Raw genomic sequence first — 22,317 nt, 5'->3', positions numbered from 1 at the left:
TTTTACAGCCTTATGATTATCTCATTGCCCTGAAGATACTATCATAATTGCCTGTTGTCTGTAGCACAGGGCCTGGCACATGATAGCACTCAGTAGATATTTATTGAATGAATAAATAAAGGAATGGAGGGTGCTGGTAAAATCTTCCTGTCCTCTGGATAGTGTTTGAATAAGTGTAATCTATATTTGTTCCTGTGAGTTCGTTTTTTATTCTATTGCTGATCAATCCCTTTCAACGTGCACATTCTTTATTCAGCTTATTTTGTACCTTCAATCAGCTCTTGGTCTTCCCATAGTTTTGCAATTTAACGCTAGAAAGATAATTTCATGGGGTTATTTTAATTTTTTCATATATAACAAAATTTAACTGATAATTGTGTGTGTATAGATGGATAGATACCCATATGTATAAGCTTATATGTATCTGTCTAAATGGTTAAGCTTATGCATATAGATACTTGTCTATATGGAAATACATGCATATAATATACGTATATGTATATACATATAACCATCAACCTATCCACACATTATTAAAATATTATAGAGATAAGTATTATGGGTTTTAGATAATTCCCACATTCTTACTAGAACTGATCAGACCTTAGAAATTCTGTAATCCCAAAATATTATGCCATTATTTCTTACTCTACCAAGGCAGGAGAAACCACTCAGTGCCATGGGTACTAAAGACAAATTGTCTCAAAATGTCTCCTGTATATACCCATTTCTATAAAAGGTAAAACAATAATATCATACACACACACACGCACACACACACACACCACGTATATCTGCTTTAGTAGGTACATAGACTCCCCAGCAGGATATCGAAGAATTGGTAACAATTGATGCCTTTAGAGGAAGGAAACAGAACTAGAAGAAGTTGGAGGGAGACTTACTTTTCAGTGTATTCCTTTTTGTGCCATTTCAGTTTGCAGTGTCTTATCCCTTACTCAGAAATGAATAATTAGCAAATCAGTAAATGTTCCTTTCACCTTAAAAACAAGACTTCTGACTGGGCGCGGTGGCTCACACCTGTAATCCCAGCACTTCGGGAGGCCGAGATGGGTGGATCACAAGGTCAGGAGATCGAGACCATCCTGGCTAACACGGTGAAACCCCGTCTCTACTAAAAATACAAAAAATTAGCTGGGCGTGGTGGCGGGCGCCTGTAGTCCTGGCTACTTGGGAGGCTAAGCAAGGAGAATGGCATGAATCCGGGAGGCGGAGCTTGCAGTGAGCCGAGATCGCGCCACTGCACTCCAGCCTGGGCGACAGAGCGAGACTCTGTCTCAAAAAAAAAAAAAAAATTGTGCTTTCAAGGTTGTATCTCATTGCTACTGCTGTTGTGTTGGGTTATTCTGGACATAGAGAAGAAATGATCACACTTATCTCTGGTTTTGTTTTCCAGGACTTTGTTGGCATTAGGATGTCATGTGGGTATATCAGATGAACATGCTGAAGACAAGGTGAAAAAAATGAAGCTACCCAAGAAGTAAGTTGAATGACTAAGCAATATTAAATAATCCGTGTTGAGATTTAGTGCAACCAAATAACTCTTGATGGACACACAGATGCCTTGCTTTTACTGAAGCTTTAAAATTCAGATTCGCCCACTTTTTGATGGGGTTGTTTGTTTTTTTCTTGTAAATTTGTTTGAGTTCAATGTAGATTCTGGATATTAGCCCTTTGTCAGATGAGTAGGTTGCAAAAATTTTCTCCCATTCTGTAGGTTGCCTATTCACTCTGATGGTAGTTTCTTTTGCTGTGCAGAAGCTCTTTAGTTTAATTAGATCCCATTTGTCAATTTTGGCTTTTGTTGCCATTGCTTTTGGTGTTTTGGACATGAAGTCCTTGCCCACGCCTATGTCCTGAATGGTAATGCCTAGGTTGAACAGGCACTTCTCAAAAGAAGACATTTATGCAGCCAAAAAACACATGAAAAAATGCTCATCATCACTGGCCATCAGAGAAATGCAAATCAAAACCACTATGAGATATCATCTCACACCAGTTAGAATGGCAATCATTAAAAAGTCAGGAAACAACAGGTGCTGGAGAGGATGTGGAGAAATAGGAACACTTTTACACTGTTGTTGGGACTGTAAACTAGTTCAACCATTGTGGAAGTCAGTGTGGCGATTCCTCAGGGATCTAGAACTAGAAATACCATTTGACCCAGCCATCCCATTACTGGGTATATACCCAAATGACTATAAATCATGCTGCTATAAAGACACATGCACACGTATGTTTATTGCGGCATTATTCACAATAGCAAAGACTTGGAACCAACCCAAATGTCCAACAATGATAGACTGGATTAAGAAAATGTGGCACATATACACCATGGAATACTATGCAGCCATAAAAAATGATGAGTTCATATCCTTTGTAGGGACATGGATGAAATTGGAAACCATCATTCTCAGTAAACTATCGCAAGAACAAAAAACCAAACACCGCATATTCTCACTCATAGGTGGGAATTGAACAATGAGATCACATGGACACAGGAAGGGGAATATCACACTCTGGGGACTGTTGTGGGGTGGGGGGAGGGGGGAGGGATAGCATTGGGAGATATACCTAATGCTAGATGACGAGTTAGTGGGTGCAGCGCACCAGCATGGCACATGTATACATATGTAACTAACCTGCACAATGTGCACATGTACCCTAAAACTTAAAGTATAATTTAAAAAAAAAAAAAATTCAGATTCAAGGCTGGGTGCGGTGGCTCACACCTTAATCCCAGCACTTTGGGAGGCCAAGGCAGGTGGATCACCTGAGGTCAGGAGTTCGAGACCAGCCTGGCCAACATGGTGAAACCCTGTCTCCATTAAAAATACAAAACTTAGCTGGGCGTGGTGGCATGTGCCTGTAATCCCAGCTACTCGGGAGGCTGAGACAGGAGAATCGCTTGAACTTGGGAGGCAGAGGCTGCAGAGTCAAGATCGTGCCACTGCACTCCAGCCTGGGCAACAGAGTGAGTGAGACTCCATCTCAAAAAAAAAAAAAAAAAATTCAGATTCAAAAATTTAAACTAACTGAATGACCCTAGGGGTTACATTAAGTATCTGGTGAAACAATAGATTCTATCACATTGCTGAGTGATGAAACAAAGCTCAGAATATATTTGGGAGTGTGTTATACAAATTGTGTTATTTTCCCAGTGTGTGTTTATATGTTAACAGAGGTATCCATATTTCTAAATGATTACATATAGCTTTCTACTTTCTGCCCAAAAATCTTTATAATTTTATTTACTTTTACAATAAAAATATATTAGAGGATTAATTATGAAGTCAGCATTATTATCCACATTTTAAGATGAGAAAATTGAGGTAGATAGATGCTGTAGTACTGGTTTGGCCTGCTGTTCTATGACCTATGTCTATGATCCTGGTTCACTTAAGACCTCACCTTTCTCATCTGCCTATGGGCATTAGTAATACCTACTTAACAGGGAAGTTTTAGGTATTAAAGAAATATTCAATAAATGATAGCTGTTTCATATTACTTTCTTATTTATTTAAACTTAAGTATTCAAGCTGCTTTTCTGATGCACAGGACTTGTAAGTAGCAGGCCTGTAGATGTATTAAATAATAGCATCGAGATATAATCAAAGTAGCCACCCCATAATCTCTATCAGTCACCTCAGGCCTCATGTTACCCCAGAAAAACATAAAATCCAAGTAGAAATTGTGCTTTTGCTGTGCAAATGCAGATTTAAGCAAGTCTCTAGTTCAACAGTCTATGAACATTTTTACTCAGGTGCTCCATAAGTGAGTTTATAAAAACTGTATTGTTACCTCGCGCAGTTTTAGGTTCTAAAATTTTTCTTGAAAATTTAAATAGTTCCAAAAGATGTGATTTTATGGTGCATTTTGCATATTTACATTTCAAAATGACACTTTTTCATCAACTTTGAGTGTATCTTATGAGCACAGACCACAGTGTTCAGATATCTGCCATCATCTGTGTAAAAATGATATAAAAATGTTGATAATGGAGAATTTTACATTATTTCATTTTCCTTTTTCAACTGTATTTTCAAATTATTTCTCCTACTGTATATTATGCTAATAATCAATATTTTATGCTTGACAGTCTTTGAGTACTCTATCCTGCATTATAACCAAGATATGTATCTAAATTGAATTTTTAATTGTTTTTGTCTTCTGTGATCATAGTCATTAAGTTAAAATTTTCCTCCTGAGTTATCATTATATTATTTTAGTACACAGGTTCTCAAAACAACGTAAATTATTTTTAATAAAAATTCATAGAAAATAGGATGTTATTGGAAATAGCTCATAGTAAGATGGATTTAGCTATTCTTTATCCAATTACATTATGTATTCACGTACAAATAATATTTATTGATAGAGTCAAGTTGGCAGAATGGTTGCATTCTTCATTCATATAAATAATTTTTGTTATTAAAAAGATCATTGAGTTAAGTGAACCAAAAACCATAATTGTTTATTATGAAAAATCATATTTAATGATTTTTTTCAGGGTGACAGCTCAATTATGCCTTTGTTCAGTTTCTTGAAAGCCAAAAATTGGAATCTACCTAACTTGCAAAAGAATTCATTATCCTCTCATTTTCATTATCCTCATCCTTTCCAAACCACTCTCAGGTTTTTTGGAAAGTATCCAAAAAAGGCATTATTAAGGCTAAAACAGAACAAAACCAAAAACCAAAAAACAACAACCTAGTAATTATACCTGTTACTCTTTTACTCAGAAGGATAAGAAAGTAGAAATGTTAATTTCACATTATCTTTGACAGCATAATACATTTAATCAATTGTTTGTATCAAATGCTATGCGTGAGTGTGTGTGCATGTGTATGTATGTATTTGGGATACAATTCAACTTATTTCATGTATAGATTCTATCTGTTATAAAATCTAATTGATAAAGGCAGTTTTCACTGTCAAAACAATCAGCTAAAACAGAATTATCTTTTGTCAAAAATATCTGGTTGTATTTTTCTGTTGAAACAAATGGGTTAATACATGTCCCCATGACAATCATCTCAATTCCAATTTCTAACTTTAAGATAGGTAGATGATAGATTGATAGCTAGATGATAGAAAGATAGATGGATGGGGCACAGCGTTTAAAAATAAGTTTGTCTCATTGAGGAACTAATGTCCTCTGCCTTGAGTATTTATTAATGCATATTCCTTGTGTTGCTCTCACAACGCAACACAGCAATTATTTGAGAGTGGGTGAAGATATGGAAAAGCTGAGACCCTTAAATGAAAACTATACTTGGATCTGCTGACAGTCTATATACTGTCTCTAAATTTTCCATGAGATATCATTTTATTCTTTCTCTATTGACAAAAATCTTCATAATAACTGGTATTGATATGTATGCAGATCAGCGCAAGCCTAAAATATTGGGGTTTTTTAATAACCATTTTGCAAGCAATTTGGCATCATTGTGTAAAATTGAACATTTGCACGTCTTGGTACCCAACAGTTCCACTCATAGAGATATACCCTAGAGACAGTTCACACCAACAAGCAGGCAAACTATCATTCATAGCAACGTTATTTGGAATAGCTAAAGAATAAGGGGGGAGTTATAGGAGGTGGAAGAAATATTCTTCAATAAGAAAATGAATCAAGTTGGCTATAGTCTAATGATAAAATCACGGAATTATAAATGACACCATAGATGAACCTAAAACATAATAAGGGTGTAAAAAACATTCTACAAGGGTGATGCAATGTAAAACCATCTTTGAGGCTCAAAAGCAAGTAAAACTAAAAAATAAAAACTAAATACATATTTTGGAGATACTTCGATAAGGACTGACTTTTAAAAATCAATGAAATTATAATTCTAGATAGTAATTATCTTTGGTATAAATATAGGCAGGGATGTAAGATGGGGAGCAACACACAGATAGATGTAATGTTAGTAATGTTCTAATTGTTAACTTCGTGGTGGATTAATGAAGTTAATTTTATTATAATGCTTTGAAGCATATACTTTTGTAGTTATTTTATAATGATTTTTTAAAATAAAAATCTGATGACAGATGTAAATCCAGATACACCATTAGTCATAACAAATGTACATGGGTTAAATTCTCCATGTGCATAACAGAAATTGTCAGATTGGATTCAAAAAGATAATTTATGATATACAGCTATAAGAGGTACATCAATAACTTTAGAACATAGAAAAGTTGAAAATAGTAAGAATGACACACTAGGCAATACTGCTCAAAATGAAACTGATGTACTCTCCTTTTATCAGTTTCTAAATAAAACAAAATTGACCTTAAACAAAATTAATATTAAGAAAAGAAGGCCACTATATGGAGGATTGAGAAAACAAGCATCATGCTATAACTACTCATGTATACACCAAGTAAAACAGCTTCAAAAATCAATGAAGAAAAATACTAGTAGATTTTCAAAAAGAAATAGACAAATATGCAATCATAGTGATAGACCTAACACAAATCTCAGAAACTGATATGTGTAACAGATAAATGTTAACAGAGATTAATAAAAATATAAACACACACCAATTAAAAGCTTGACATATATAGAGTGCTGCATGCATGAAACATTTATAAAATTTAGTATCCTTTAGGACATTAGACACTGGTATCGTAAAGATCATATCCACTGGATCACAAAGAATAACAGCAAAAATAACAAATCATGACACATTTAGACATTTAAAAATATACTTCTAAATAGGTTATGGATCAAGCATATCATCTGGAAAATTATTTACTTATTTACCACTCTGCCTTTGTTTATTTCTAGTTAAAAAGATAACCCATATTTCTTGATCTTGCTAAATGAACCTATCCTTTTTTCATGCCTTTATACTCTTATAAATGGATGATTAAAAACCAGATTTTTAAAAAGCTTTTTAATATTTTGGTTTCATTTATTTTATTTTTTAGGTTGATGAATATGAATTGCATATATTTATGGTATACCACATGATACTTTGAAATATGTATATGCTGTGGAATGGCTAAACCAAGCCAATTAATGTATTTATTACCTCACATAATCCCTTTTTTTTTTGTGAGAACACTTAAAATCAAATCTCTTAGCAAGTTCAATATATAATACCTCATTATTAACTATATTAACCATGCTGTACAATAGATCTCTTGGATTTATACATCATGGAAATTGTAAAACACAATAATGGAAAAGGAAAAAATTTCATATTAAAACATGAATTGCATATATTAAGTATTACTTGGGGAAAGTAAAAGAAAATAAATTATAATAAGAGCAATATTAATGAATTTGGTGGGGGCAGGATGAAATATAAACACCAGTGATGCCAAGAGCCTGTTTTAAAAACCTACTAAGCCGGGAAAAAGACTCTGAAAAGATTGACAAAGGAAAAAGAAAAAACAATTTTGTTAGCAAACTTAGGAATATTTTGCAAAATGTAATAAATGTACATTAAAACTTTCTAAAGGTAAAAGTATGGACAATTGTATAGAATAATATCAAAACTGATCCAATAAGAAAGAAAATATGAATAGAGCTATAACTATTAAAGGAATTGAATCACACACACACACACACACACACACACACACACACACACGTCCGAAACAACTTTTCTATTGATTTCTACCAAATACAATCTCACATGAAGAGGAAGAAACACTTCACAGTTTATTTTCTGATGATATGATTTTCATATCAAAGCCCAGATCAAGACAGTGTGAAAAAGGGAAGTTATAATCCATTGCTATTATGAGCATAGATGCAAAAATGCTAAGGAACACACTGGCAAACAACTCAGTAGTGTATTAACAAAGTGTAATATGACCAAGCTGAGTTTATTCTAGTAGTGAAAAGATAGGTTAACATTAGAAAATGTATCCATTAAATTTATGCCTAATAAAGAAGAAAATTCATATGATCATCCCAATATATTTAGAAATAAATAATTCATAAGATTTTTTTATTTATAAGCATATAAACTCTTAGAAGGCAATACTCTGAGAGATTTCTTTAACCTAACAAGGGGCAACAGAAACCAATAATCTATAAGGTAAAATCTCAAATTTTTCCTTTAAGGTTTAGGAATGAGACAGTATAAGTCACTACTACTTGATGTATTCAATAAGGCCAGTGCAGTGAGACAAGAATAAAATCATGAGGCTTGGAAAGGAAAAACACCAAATTGTCATCAATAGCAGGTAATATTGCATAGAAAACTCAGGAGAATTTACAGAATTATTTCTAACAATAATAGGATGCTTGACCATTCCCTTAACCTTGCTTTATTTCTTTTTAAGTGTGCTTCTGCACTTGATGTTATTTATGTTTCATGTCCTCTAATCTGAAATATGCACTTGCTAAAGGAAAAAAATCTGTGCATCAAAAGCATCTGTTAATCCCAGCACTTTGGGAGGCCGAGGCAGGCGGATCACAAGGTCAGGAGATTGAGACCATGCTGGCTAACACGGTGTAACCCCGTCTCTACTAAAAAATACAAAAAATTAGCCAGGTGGCCGGGCGTGGTGGCTCACGCCTGTAACCCCAGCACTTTGGGAGGCCGAGGCGGGCGAATCACGAGGTCAGGAGATCGAGACCATCCTGGCTAACATGGTGAAACCCCGTCTCTAATAAAAATACAAAAAAATTAGCCGGGCGTGGTGGCGGGCGCCTGTAGTCCCTGCTACTGGGGAGACTGAGGCAGGAGAATGGCGTGAATCCGGGAGGCGGAGGTTGCAGTGAGCCGCGATAGTGCCACTGCACTCCAGCCCGGACGACAGAGCGAGACTCCGTCTCAAAAAAAAAAAAAAAAAAAATTAGCCAGGCGTGGTGGTGGACGCCTGTAGTCCCAGCTACTAGGGAGGCTGAGGCAGGAGAATGGCGTGAACCCGGGAGGCGGAGCTTGCAGTGAGCCAAGATCGCGCCACTGCACTCCAGCCTGGGCCACAGAGCAAGACTCCATCTCAAAAAAAAAAAAAAAAAAAAAAAAGACTTGCAGAACAATATCAAGAACTCCTAAAAATTAATAAAAAGATGCCCAAATAGAAAAATGAGCAAAGGATATGAACATAATTCATAAAAAACCCCTGCAGATCCAATAAGCATATGAAAGACACTCAACTTCAGTACTAATCAAGGAAATGTAAATTAAAATCACAATGAAAAGCTATTTCACCCCCACCAAGTGAGAAAAAATGGAAGACTATGTAAATTAGTACAACTACTATGGAGATCAATTTAGCCTAATCTTATAAGACCCATTTCTTTTCCAGAAATAAACTTTAGAGATACTTTTGTACTCACGCAAAACAAACCTGAAAAGAATATTCATTGCAGCATAGATTGCAATAGCACTGAATTGGAAACAATTTAAATTTCCACCAAATTCCCATCAATCCCTATACAGTTGTTTTTTTGTTTGTTTTGTTTTGTTTTTAGATGGAGTCTTGCTCTGTCACCCAGGCTGGAGTGCAGTGGCACAATCTTGGCTCGCTGCAACCTCCGCCTCCCGGGTTCAAGCAATTCTCCTGCCTCAGCCTCCCTAGTACAGGCGCCCGCCACCACGCCCAGCTAATTTTTGTATTTTTTAGTAGAGACGGGATTTCACCATGTTGGTCAGGCTGGTCTTGAACTCCTGACCTCAGGTGATCCGACTGCCTTGGCCTCCCAAATTGCTGGGATTACAGGTGTGAGCCACCGTGCCCGGCCTAAATATAGTTTTTATAGATTCATCTAATGGCATACTATAGAGCAGTTAAAATGAATTAACTATAGCTAGATAGATTCAAAGGACAAATCTCAAAAATACTCCTTAGAGCCAAAAAACAAAAAAAGCATGTTACCAAAAAGATGATACAGTGTAATACTGTTTAAAGTTTAAGAACATAAAATATAATTCTACAGATAATTCATAGAGCCAGATATATGGAAGAACACTATAAAAATCATGTCTAGGAATAGTCAACTTCAAATTCAGAGTAATAATTCTCTCTGGGGATAAGGAGGGGATTGGAATTGAGGTGTAACAGAAGGAGAGCTTCAAGTGTATTCACTATTTTTGATACTTTTGCATAGGCCTGGAATTTTTCATAGTAATAACAAAGAGGTGATTGATAACTGAAACCAGGTTTTAATCTACTTAAAAAAAATGTTGGTGGAAAAGAGGAGATAGAAGGAATATAACTAGTCTTTAGGAAGTTCAGGCCAGGAGCAGTGGCTTACGCCTGTAATCCCAGCACTTTGGGAAGCCGAGATGGGCAGATCATCAGAGGTCAGGAGTTCGAGACCAGCCTGGGCAACATGGTGAAACCCCGTCTCTACTAAAAATAAAAAAAAAAATTAGCCAGGCATGGTGGTGAACACCTGTAATCCCAGCCACTCGGGAGGCTGAGGCAGGAGAATTGCTTGAACCCAGGAGGCGGAACTTTCAGTGAGCCGAGATCGTGCCACTGCACTCCAGCCTGGGTGACAGAGCAAGACTCTGTCTCAAAAAAAAAAAAAAAAAAAAAAAAAAGTGAAGATGGTATTGATGGTATTCGTTTCAGAAGGAAATGGTGTTTAAAGAAGTTTTTTTTTTGGCCAGGCCTGGTGGCTCACAGCTGTAATCCCAGCACTTTGGGAGGCCAACGCAGGGGGATCATTTGAGGTCAGGAGTTCCAGACCAGCTGGCCAACATGGTGAAACCCTGTCTCTACTAAAAATACAAAAATTAGCTGGGCGTGGTGGCACAACCTGTAATCCCAGCTACTTGGGAGGCTGAGCCAGGAAAATTGCTTGAACCTGAGAGGCAGAGGTTGCTGTGAGCCAAGATCATACCACTGCACTCCAGCCTGGGTGACAGAGTGAGACTCCGTCACAATAAAAAAATTAAAAAAAATAAACATTTGATAAAGCATAGGAGACACATGAGCATGTTTATGTAAATAGTGGGAAGAAACCAGGGGGACGAATTTTAAAGGAGAGAGGTGATGATTGAGAGCAAGGTTTCTTATTTCCACCCTTGTCCTGGTGTCTTGAATTCTACATTTCAAGGGACTTAATACTGACTGGATTAGGGAGAGCAAGACATAGGCATAACCTAGTGGATGACTTTAAAGGTCCATTCTTCTGAACATTCTGTATGGATGCACAGGCCATATAACCTAGATACAACCTAGATACACTGATAAAAGTCATAGATGAGAAATTGTCTTAGCTTTCCTTAAAATGTATTATTTAAGCAAAATATAATGTTCACAAGAAGATTAATTTTTGGTTAAAATCTTGATAAGAACCAGTATTGTTTTCTACCAGGTTTACCTCTGTCATTTCTGAGTTTGACTCTCACTTCCCCTTGCTGAAAGCATGTATTTCCTGAGTGCCAGGGTTTCACATGATACACATACGCATTTTAAGTTGCTTTTGTGCAACTATTAGAAATATGGTCGATTCCTACACTCAACCCTTGGGCTATGGTCTATGAAAGAGCAGTATCATAGCAGAATAACCTTTTCATAGCCTACAATATTTCTACTGCTGTCTCTTTTGCATATATTTTAGAGACATTTTGATAATCGGTCAAGTTCAATATATCAATTGGAATTAAATGCTATATTCCCTATTAAAAATAGCTAATTTTTGTACTGTGCAGCCAGTGGAGCCGGAAGTCATTATCCTCAATAAACTAATGCAGGAACAGAAAACCAAACACTGCATGTTCTCACTTATAAGTGGGAGCTGAACAATGAGAACACATGGACACAGGGAGAGGAACAACACACACTGGAGCCTGTAGGGAGTGGGGCATGGGGAGGGAGAGCATTAGGAAAAAGAGTTAATGCATGCTGGGCTTCACACGTAGTTGATGGGTTGATGGGTGCAGCAAACCACCATGGCACACATTTACCTATATAACCTGCACATCCTGCACATTTACCCCAGAACTTAATAAAAATAAAATCTTTTTTTAAAATAGCCAATTTTTGTGTACATCCTGCACATATACCCCAGAACTTAGAAATAATTTTTTTTAAATAGCCAATTTCTGATATATAATAGACATAATTTAATGGAAAATTCTTAAGAAATTTTGAAGAATGGATGATTCATTGTAGTTTTTTTCTTTCCTCCTGTGCCTCTTTTTCTCCTTCCTCTCAATACAAACAAGCAAACAGTGAAGAGCACAACACATTATCATCTATTCTTAATTTCACGCATCTTCCCTCATTTATTGCAGCTAAACTCTTGACACACTGCATAGTTTGATGAGCCTAGAGTTAAATTATTATAGCAATAAAGAAATACGCAACTGAAAAACAATCCACTCACTCCAAGAGCTTGTGGTCCTCACTATCTCATATGCCTAATTGAGTGTTTGAGATTGTTTGAAAAGCTGTAGATTTAAATGAAAATAAAATCCTGTCTGAATATTAATGGCATTTATTTAAACTTTCATTTAGCACTTATCTATTATGAAATCAACACAAAACACAGTAACTCAAAGGCTGCTTGAGTGTTTAAAAGCCTATTAGGGCTGAGCACCGTGGCTCATGCCTGTAATCCCAACACTTTGGGAGGCCGAGGCGGTCAGATCACCTGAGGTCAGGGGTTCGAGACCAGCCTGGCCAACATGGTGAAACTCTGTCTCTACTAAAAATACAAAAATTAGCCACGCATGATGGCAGGTGCCTGTAATCCCAGCTACTTGGGAGGCTGAGGCGGGAGGATCACTTGAGCCTGGGAGGCAGAAGTTGCAGTGAGCTGAGATCGCATCATTGTACTCCAGCCTGGACAACAAAAGTGAAACTCCGTCTCAAAATATTAAAAAAAAAAAAAAAAGCATACTAGGATCATCTGAGAGGTTTCTAAAACGACTGCTAGGTTTTCTGCTCTTCCCAACACAGCCTTAGCCCTAATGCTGTGAAGCTACTACATGTGACAGGAAACAAGGTGATATCTCTCAGGCATAGTAGGGCAGATAAAAGGCTGAGAATGATATGCTTGATGCATGTGTGTGTGTATATATATATATATATATATGCACACACACACACACATTTAAAATGACTTTCTGAAATGAATGTATTAGATACTGAATGTGCACCCATATGTATACTGTTTACATAGACACAAGCACATGTACAAAATTCAGTTTTGTAAATATTTACCTCAGTGAAAAATGGTTTAGAAATACAGTTGGATTTTTCTGTAAAGATGAGGCACTGTAATTATGAAGAAAAGAAAAACCCTTAGATACTCTTTTTGTGTGTAGTGGGTAAATTTCACAGACCAGAAATTTAAAAATGCACCAATGTGCCGTGTTCTTCATTTTCTCTGATTGGGCTTAATTTAGGATTTAAATCCAATGAGCCTTGTAGCCAGAATGCAGCCTGACAGTGATAAATTAATTCTAGTTTGTTTAGGGCATTAATTCTAGTTTGCTTAGGGCAAACGTAATTATATCAATATTTTCTGTGTCTAGTCTCAGCTTTAGTTCTTGATTCCAATGTCATCTTCTCGAGTGGTCTCCCTCAACGTCTTTAAAATTGTGCTCTATTTGAAAACGTGCTTCCTCCTATCCCCCTTTCCTACTTTATTTTTCTTCATAGCATTTAAATCTTCTAACATACTATTATATTATACTTTATTTGGTTTCGTACTTGATTCCTCACTGGAACATTTTCATGCGTGTCCATGTGAAGAGACCACCAAACAGGCTTTGTGTGAGCAATAAAGCTTTTAATCACCTGGGTGCAGGTGGGCTGAGTCCGAAAAGAGAGTCAGCAAAGGGAGATAAGGGTGGTGCCGTTTTATAGGATTTGGGTAGATAAAGGAAAATTACAGTCAAAGGGGATTTGTTCTCTGGTGGGCAGGAGTGGGGGTCACAAGGTGTTCAGTGGGGGTGTTTTTGAGCCAGGATGAGCCAGGAAAAGGACTTTCACAAGATAGTGTCATCACTTAAGACAAGGACCGGCCATTTTCACTTCTTTTGTAGTGGAATGTCATCATTTAAGGCGGGGCAGGGCATTTTCACTTCTTTTGTGATTCTTCAGTTACTTCAGGCCACCTGGGCATATAGGTGCAAGTCACAGGGGATGCGATGGCTTGGCTTAGGCTCAGAGGCCTGACAAACATAATTTCTATAAAGGTATACATTTTTGTCTATATTTATTTATTTATTTATTTTGAGACAGAGTTTCACTCTTGTTGCCCAGGCTGGAGTGCGATGGCGCCATCTCGGCTCACCGCAACCTCCGCCTCCCAGGTTCAAGCGATTCTCCTGCCTCAGCCTCCCAAGCAGCTGGGATTGGAGGAGGCATGCACCACCACACCCAGCTAATTTTGTATTTTTAGTAGAGATGGGGTTTCTCCATATTGGTCAGGCTGGTCTCAAACTCCCGACCTCAGGTGATCCGCCCGCCTCAGCCTCCCATGTATTATTAGTTCCTAGAATAGCACCTGAAAGCATTCTACTGCTGAATGAATATTTGATGGTGAAATTGAATACAAGATTTATGCCCCTCTTATTACCAGGGCTGCTTATGTTCTGGGTACTCACCTGATAGGGAGGTCTCGTTCAATCGTTGGCCATTCTCATCTGACTTTGCTGTCTTCGACTGAATTGTCTTCATTCATCCCTGCTGGCATTTTACAGGATGTATGTGTTCTGCACTGATTTGATATTGAGTTCACATTGGGTGCCCTCCTCCCCTCTGTGAGTCACTGTTCCTTCTCGTGCCTCATCCGGGCCTCTTTAGGAGTGCTGGAAAGCTAAGAATGCTCTCTCTGGCTACTTGGAGATTGCAGCCTATTGGTGGAGGGAGAAGGAAGGGTTGCCACAGCCCCATCAGCCTGGAATTAGTTTGTCACCATATCTGTACTGTTCATGGGTTTGGATCTGTGAAATTATGAGACCCTGCCATTTGGCTGAGTACAATATAGGAAGCAAGATAGAAGCTCACTTTGGCTCTGCAATCTATTTGGTCCTCACTTGGGCAGAAGGCTGGGGAGAACTTGCCTCCTCTGACTCTCCCCTCCTGTAGGCTCTGGAATTTTCAGCCTATCTTAGACTGGAGGCCCTGGGTTCTTTATCTGTTCTTTTCTGTCCTAAGGCATAAGGGCTTTGTTCCTTTAGTATTCAAAAGCAGAGATTTTAATATCACAAGGCCCTGCTATAAAGATCTTTGTCTCTGCATTGAATGTTCAAAGACATTTTAAAATCCAAAAGCCAAGTATAGCTTTTTTTCCCCTCTCTCTCTCGAAATGCCTCCTTCTTGAGAGCAGTGGATACTTCATGGTCTTGTTTCAAAGGGGCTGAGTGGTGTAGGAAGCCCTTCAAGTAAAAAGGAGTTTGGGGTCGGGGGAGTAGGGCACATCTTCATATTACATATTTTTATTTAAAAACAAACAAAAGTAAAAAAGTAGAAGAAATATAACCCTTGTTTTCTCCCTTCTGGAAATTAATCCTTCTGTATTTGTTTTCTGGAGAATGATTCTGAATATTCTCTATATGTTTTCTGTGAAAATGTTAGCCTAGTATTCGTTTCTAGTAGATGTGCTTTCAGCAAAACTTGCTCTTAATGTCTCTGGTGTGCAGTCATCTGAGATTTCTCATTTGTTCCAAGGTACTTGAAGGGCTGATTTGGCTTTGAAATTTACAGCTAACACTCCCTGAACTTGGCTGTAGCCTTTACATATTTACCGTACATCTTTCACAATATAATGATTTCCAAGCTTCATTTAACTTGATCCATATTAAACAAGTAAGCTTGGGAGGTGGGGGTGGCTTAAAAAACACAAAAGGTTGGTGCTTACTGTTTTTGGTATTCTGCCTTGTTTTTGTTAAATCACTTTAATTGGCCCTTTAATTACATTACACTGAGCCCTTGTTTCAAAGACTCATCTGGAATATCTGCTTAGGAAAAATGTGGGTCAGATGGGAATGAAGCACAAAACTGAGCTGCAACTTAACATGAAAATTCCTCAGTGGAGCCAAACACTGTCAATTTTTTGTTTATATCTTTGGTGACTTGATGCAAATAGAATCGACAGTTGGCCAGGATCTTTGTTGTTTTGTTTTGTTTTGTTTTCAGAGGTATTTAAAAAAAAATTTTGCTATCAGGAAAGCAAAGCCTAAACTGTTAGGTATTTGATTACTCTCAATGTTGTTGTTTTATTCTTTTTTATTTTATTTTATTAAATTATGTAGTTGCCAAAATAAAACTAAGAGCTAATAACTATAAACGTATTTTGATACTTTGTAAAGTGAGCATATTAAATCATTTGTTTAATTTCATATATATTCCTCATAAGCTAATTTTATAGGATGATTGATGGCACAGAGAATGTGCATGTTAAAGAAAGGGGGTAAAAGCTACATATACCTGTTCAGTAAATAAATTGGAGGAGAGAAAAGTCTGTCGGCTGATTCTGGCAGAAGTTTCTCATGATGTTTGAGAAAGTAGAATGTAATACAGAGACATCTTAATATGAGCTATATGTTTTTTGTATTAATATAATAATAATAGGAGTTTTTCCCATTTTGGTGGCTATAAAATTTTACTTTCCAAGAGTTATTTTAGTATTTTTTCTTTTATTTACTTTAACTTTTTGGAAATCAATCTGAAATTTTACTTGAAACTGTTCAGTTTCTGGTTCATGTCAGCTACATTTGATTCAAAGGCTTTGTTCATTTTTAACCACAAGAAGATAATAATTCATATTAGCAGTTGGTTGTCCTCTGTGTACCTAATTAAATTGTGTTAATAAGGTGAAATGAACATTGTCAAAGTGTACTTATTTACTTTTAAATATATCTCATTTTGATATAACGATTTGATTCTTAGCTCCTTTGTCAGAATGTACTACAAACAGAAAAATCGTTTCATAAATTATTGCTGTTACCATTAATTCATATTGGTGAAACATTCATGATGTCAATAGTGTTATCCATTATAATTGGTTAAAGTCCATGAATTTCATAGATGTTCATGTTTATTTTTACTGTACAAATGATTTGTTGTTCAAAATAGGTGGAAATAAAAAGGTTCAGGTGAAGTGAGAGTTTGTAACTATAATTTGGATGGGATTATTAGCCATTTAAAAAAACAATTCTAAGCTTCAAATCCTTTCTCGTACAAGGTTATAGAGAAAAGAAAGTTAAAAAAGTATAGTTTACATCTGAAGATGAATGTGAACAAATTATTGGGCTACTTAAACAGATGCAAATGCATCTCCGTAAGTTTTCATTGAGATCACAGATTCAAGCAATTCTAGAAGAAATCTGTATGGGAAGAAAACAATGTAGAAAATAAAGAGGAATGATTATGCAATATTATCCAGCTTCACACATTAGTATAACTTGTCTATAAGTTTTTATTGGGAAAGACCTCCTTCCCACCTTCCACCTTTCAAAAGTACTTCCTTATTCCATGAGATATTGCTAGAAAGTCTACCATTAAAAATTGGTTTCCAGAAAGTATCACTCCTCTTTGGGAATGCATGTATCCCTCATTAGGGTAGCAATGGCTCTGATCAGTGATTCACAGGTGGATATCGAAACTTCATCATCTGTGTGGCCTCTGTGGCTGCTAGATGGGATCAAGGCTGCTGAAAAGTGAAAGAAGATTGTGTGCTGGCTTGTGCTGGGTGACCATGGGCCAGTTGTGGGGAGTGAGAAGTAGTTGTGAGGAGGCAAGGAAGTACAGAAGACTGGGCTCTTCATCATGTACCCTGAGGCTGCCTCCAGCAAACTGTTAAACTTGGAAATTAGACTACGCTAGCTTGATTACCTGTTGGTGCATTTGAAATGCAGTGGGAGCTTTTTCTTGAAAAATAAAAAAAAAAAAAATACTTTCCAGGCCGGGAGTGGTGGCTCATGCCTGTAATCCCAGCAATTTGGGAGGCTGAGGCAGGAGGACTGCTTGAGGCCAGGGGTTGAAGAGCGGCCTGGGCAACAAAGTGAGACCTTGCCTCAAAAAAGAACAAAAATAAAAACCAAAAACATAAATATATAATATGTAAAATATATATATTAATGTTTTGGGTTTTTTTTTAATTTAAATACATAAATATATCTATATCTATATATTCTAAAATAAAAGAAAATACTTTCCAAATAAGAACTTATATCTTCAGCTGTGATTACAGTTTATAGATTTGCCTATTTAAATGTCAGAAGTCTGTCGAATACAATGATTTATAGAAGTTGTTAAAAAAAATTCCCACATGGCTTCTTTATTAAAAAACAAAAGCTACAGTTAATTGCCCATACAAACAGAGTTTTTATTTAAAATGGAACAAAATTTAATGTCCATAAATTTAACTTATGAATGTAAATTGAATGACATAGATCAGTAATTTGTCCTAATTGTTATAATCTACTCAAAATAAAACATTGGTAAAGCTTTTGTCTACAGAAAAATTACTTTTTTGTGTCTATAGATAAATTACTTTTTGTTGTTGTTGTTGTTGTTGTTTTGAGACAGTCTCGCCGTGTCACCCAGGCCAGAGTGCAGTGGCACAATCTCGGCTCACTGCAACCTCTGCCTCCCAGGTTCAAGCGATTCTCATGCCTCAGCCTCCCAAGTAGCTGTGATTACAGTTGCGCGCCACCATGCCCAGCTAATTGTTCTGTATTTTTTAGTAGAGATGGGGTTTTGCCATATCAGCCAGGCTTGTCTTGAACTCCTGACCTCAAGCGATCCACCTGCCTCGGCCTCCCAAAGTGCTGGGATTACAGAAGTGAGCTACCAAGCCCAGCCTATACATAAATTACTTACAATATATGGGATGTATTATAGTAAAATAGAAGTAACTAAGCTAAAGCCATCTGTATTCAACCTTAAAAAAGTTATTTATAGGTGTAATATATTGATTCATTCAACAAATTTTTACTGAATGCCTACCATGTATTGGTCACTATTCTAGGTGCTGGGGGGGTCACTGTGAATAAAATGGACAAACTCCCTGCTTTCAAGGAGCTTGCCTTGTAATGATGCCAGTCATAGCCCAGAGTAGTAGTTTATTTTTAAGAGAATTTGTAGTTTATTTTCAAAAGCATGTATTTATTTATTTATTTATTTATTTATTTATTTAGAGATGGAGTCTTGCTCTGTCACCCAGGCTGGAGAGCAGTGGCGTGATCTCTCCTCACTGCAATCTCTGCCTCTTGGGTTTAAGCGATTCTCCTGCCTCAGTCTCTCGAATAGCTGGGATTACAGGCACCCGCCACCACACCTGGCTAATCATTGTATCTTTAGTAAAGACTGGGTTTCACCATGTTGGCCAGGCTGGTCTCGAACTCCTGGCCTCATGTGATCCACCCACGTTGGCCTCCCAAAGTGCTGGGATTACAGGTGTGAGCCACTGTGCCCGGCCTTTTCTCACATTTATTTTTAAAAGCATTTTCTCATGTTTTAATAATTAATTTTGTAACTTAGCATAATTACCTAGTGAACGTTCTTGAGTTGAAGATGCATTTATGTTTATATTAATTTGGTAAATAAAATTAATTATTTCAACAACTATATATGAAAAGGCTGTTATCTGCTGGGAACTGTGTTAAGGATAATGGCAGTTAGAAAAATGAATCAGAAACAGATCCTGACCTCAAGGTATAGTCAATAATGGAGAATACAACAGTGACAGAAGAATGGAAGAAAAGCAGTTATAAAATAGGCTTTGTGCCAATCTCAGTAGTTAAATAGAATGAAGCGCTGTGTGTCTGTGTGGAGCAGGGCGGTACTATTGCCCTTATATGTGTGCGTTGAAAAGTTAATATTTTCAACTTTGTATTTCTTCCAACGATTACAACTTATACCTGTTTTATTACGATAATACCTTCTCTCTCCAGCCTAGAATGTAGAAGCAGTCTCTGCTAAGAGATCCTTGAACTCTAGGGAAATAAAATGCAATCAGATTTTAGATGGTTATATAGCTGTGATTTTCTTTACTTTCTAGTCTCTATCTTATTTAGTCTTCCTAAATAATGTAACTAGGAATGACAGTAAGGAAATAAGTTACAAATGCATTTAAATTTCCCTGTGGAATAAGAAATAGGTAGTATCTGAAGGATACACTGATTTATGAAATAAATATTACATTAATCTAACATTTAACAATTGAAGAAAAATGACTTCACAGGAAGAGAAATCTCTAAAATATTTCAATAAATAACCAATATTTTGATTTAGACTATACAAAAGCCTCAGCTATTAGGAACACAAACAATGACAGGTCCTTTTCATCTCTGAGAGACAGGTAAAGTTGTCTCATTTCTGTCTTATTGGTGTAAAAACAAAAACACAAAGATTATGTGGCTTTTCATTCTGATCAGTTATTAGCTAAAGTGAAAGGAACCTAGGCTTGCTGTCTGGTATTTCGCCACTGGTTACCACTGTGGTTTATGGAAGAGCAGCAATGAGGTAGGGCCAGAAAATGATATTTACAGAGATTTTTATGAAAAGGCCAATTATATACAAATTTCTTTGTCTCTGATTTGTAGTTACCAGCTGACAAGTGGATACAAGCCTGCCCCTATGGACCTGAGCTTTATCAAACTCACCCCATCGCAAGAAGCAATGGTGGACAAGTTGGCAGAAAATGCGCATAATGTGTGGGCGCGGGATCGAATCCGGCAGGGCTGGACTTATGGCATCCAACAGGTACATGGGAATTAGCATTTGGTCTGAGACTTACTTAAGTGGGAATTAGCATAATTTGTAACAGGAAGGATTACATAATGACTATTTTAAAACTTGTATCATATAGATCACATATAGTGCACATTTGGACTAAAACAGCTGTTTAATGCTAGACTCAAGAGTTTACATGACCTTAGTTCTGGCTGTGATCGTGAACACATGTGAGGCACACAATGAATAATACTACACTGGTGACTTATAATATGGTTTTGTGGTATTTCTCTCTCTGAGACTGTATTTTAAGAGAAACTTTTGAAATGTAAGAAGACTGGGATAAAGTGATAATAAAAGGGGTTCACCATCCCTTATTCACAACCCCTGGGGCCACATAAATTTCAGAATTCAGTCTTTTTATTTGGTTTTCAGAATGGTGATTTGAGGATATATTACATGTATATACATAACAACCTTGGTAGGGCAAGTGACTTCAAATTGCAATTCATTCGGCACAAGGGAGGCATGGATATACCAAAGAGGGGTAAAGGCCGTAAACAGCCTCGCATCAGTTCCGGTTTCACCACTGAGTTACTGTTGCAGATCATTTTGCTCCAGACATCAGTAGATATTCAGGTATTTGGGTATTAAGGTATTCAGGATTAGGTATTCAGTACAAATTTGCCTGAAAGAGGGAAGGAAGAAAAGACAAGACAAAACAGTATTTCTGGCTGGGCGTGGTGGCTCACACTTGTAATCCCAGCACTTTGGGAGGCTAAGGTGGGAGGACTGCTTGAGCCTGGGAGTTTGAGACCAGCCTGGGCAACATAGTGAGACACCGTCTCTACAAAAAATTAAAAAATTAGCTGGGCATGGGGCACATGCCTGTAGTCCCAGCTACTCAGGGGGCTGAGGTGGGAAGATCACTTGAGCCCAGGAGGTTGAGGCTGCAGTGAGACTCTGTTTCAAAACAACAGCAAAAACAACAAAACAGCAACACAGTATTTACAGTATTTATTCTCTGGTTTACCAGAACAACCCTGTGTGATTCCATAACTTTCTTTCTTTCTTTTTTTTTTTTTTAACTCGTGGGAGATGTGGTGGGAACATCCACAGCCTCCCAATTCCTGCTTATGTTAAAGTATTGAGAATTGATTATGCTTTTTGAAATGTGGAGACTTGAGCAAATACTGCAGCAGGTCTCAGGGAGTGAGTGGAAAGAAGTAATTTCCAAAGTGGCATTGCCCTTCACACTTGTAGGAGTAGATGCATCTCCCCGATCCCATGGAATTCAGTTCTGTAATATTAAGCATCCTTTTGCCAAGATAGTAAGATAGCCTGTTCTCTCTCTCTGTGTCAACACGTTTTAACCACAGTTTAACATTGGAGCCTCTCGTACAATAGACAAGTTATGGGTTTTATAGTCATTTTAGTGCCCCTGGCATTGCCGGGTTTCACTGGTTGGTGGATTCAACCCAATGCATATTTTTCAGTTAGGGACATAGAAGGGTGGTCCATAACACGCTGGAATTTTTTGAAGAAGGGAAAGCAGCCTTAAGTTCTTCATTGACTGAAAACCACTGAGGGAGAACCAGCACTAATTTGGCTGTTCTTGGAATCAAACCCTGTCCATGAACTATACTCAGAAGTTATATGTTCTCTAAGTTTGTCCTTTGC

The 22,317-nt window shown here is 37.1% G+C and overlaps 1 protein-coding gene across 22 annotated transcripts in view; it reads left to right on the top strand.

Moving 5' to 3' along the window:
• The window catches only part of RYR2 (ryanodine receptor 2), a 788,912-nt gene that overhangs the window by 481,441 nt on the left and 285,154 nt on the right, over nucleotides 1-22,317 (top strand). For all 22 annotated transcript variants that reach the window (XM_063790296.1, XM_063790294.1, XM_063790292.1 and 19 more), the window contains 2 exons: nucleotides 1,415-1,498; nucleotides 20,508-20,667. In XM_063790296.1, coding sequence (XP_063646366.1) covers nucleotides 1,415-1,498; nucleotides 20,508-20,667 — 244 coding nt within the window. The remainder of the gene's footprint in view (nucleotides 1-1,414; nucleotides 1,499-20,507; nucleotides 20,668-22,317) is intronic.

The sequence above is a fragment of the Pan troglodytes genome, chromosome 1 (genome assembly GCF_028858775.2).
Source record: "Pan troglodytes isolate AG18354 chromosome 1, NHGRI_mPanTro3-v2.0_pri, whole genome shotgun sequence".
NCBI lineage: Eukaryota > Metazoa > Chordata > Mammalia > Primates > Hominidae > Pan > Pan troglodytes.
Note: the sequence above shows the minus strand (reverse complement) of the source record. Positions and strands in the feature narration are given on the sequence as shown.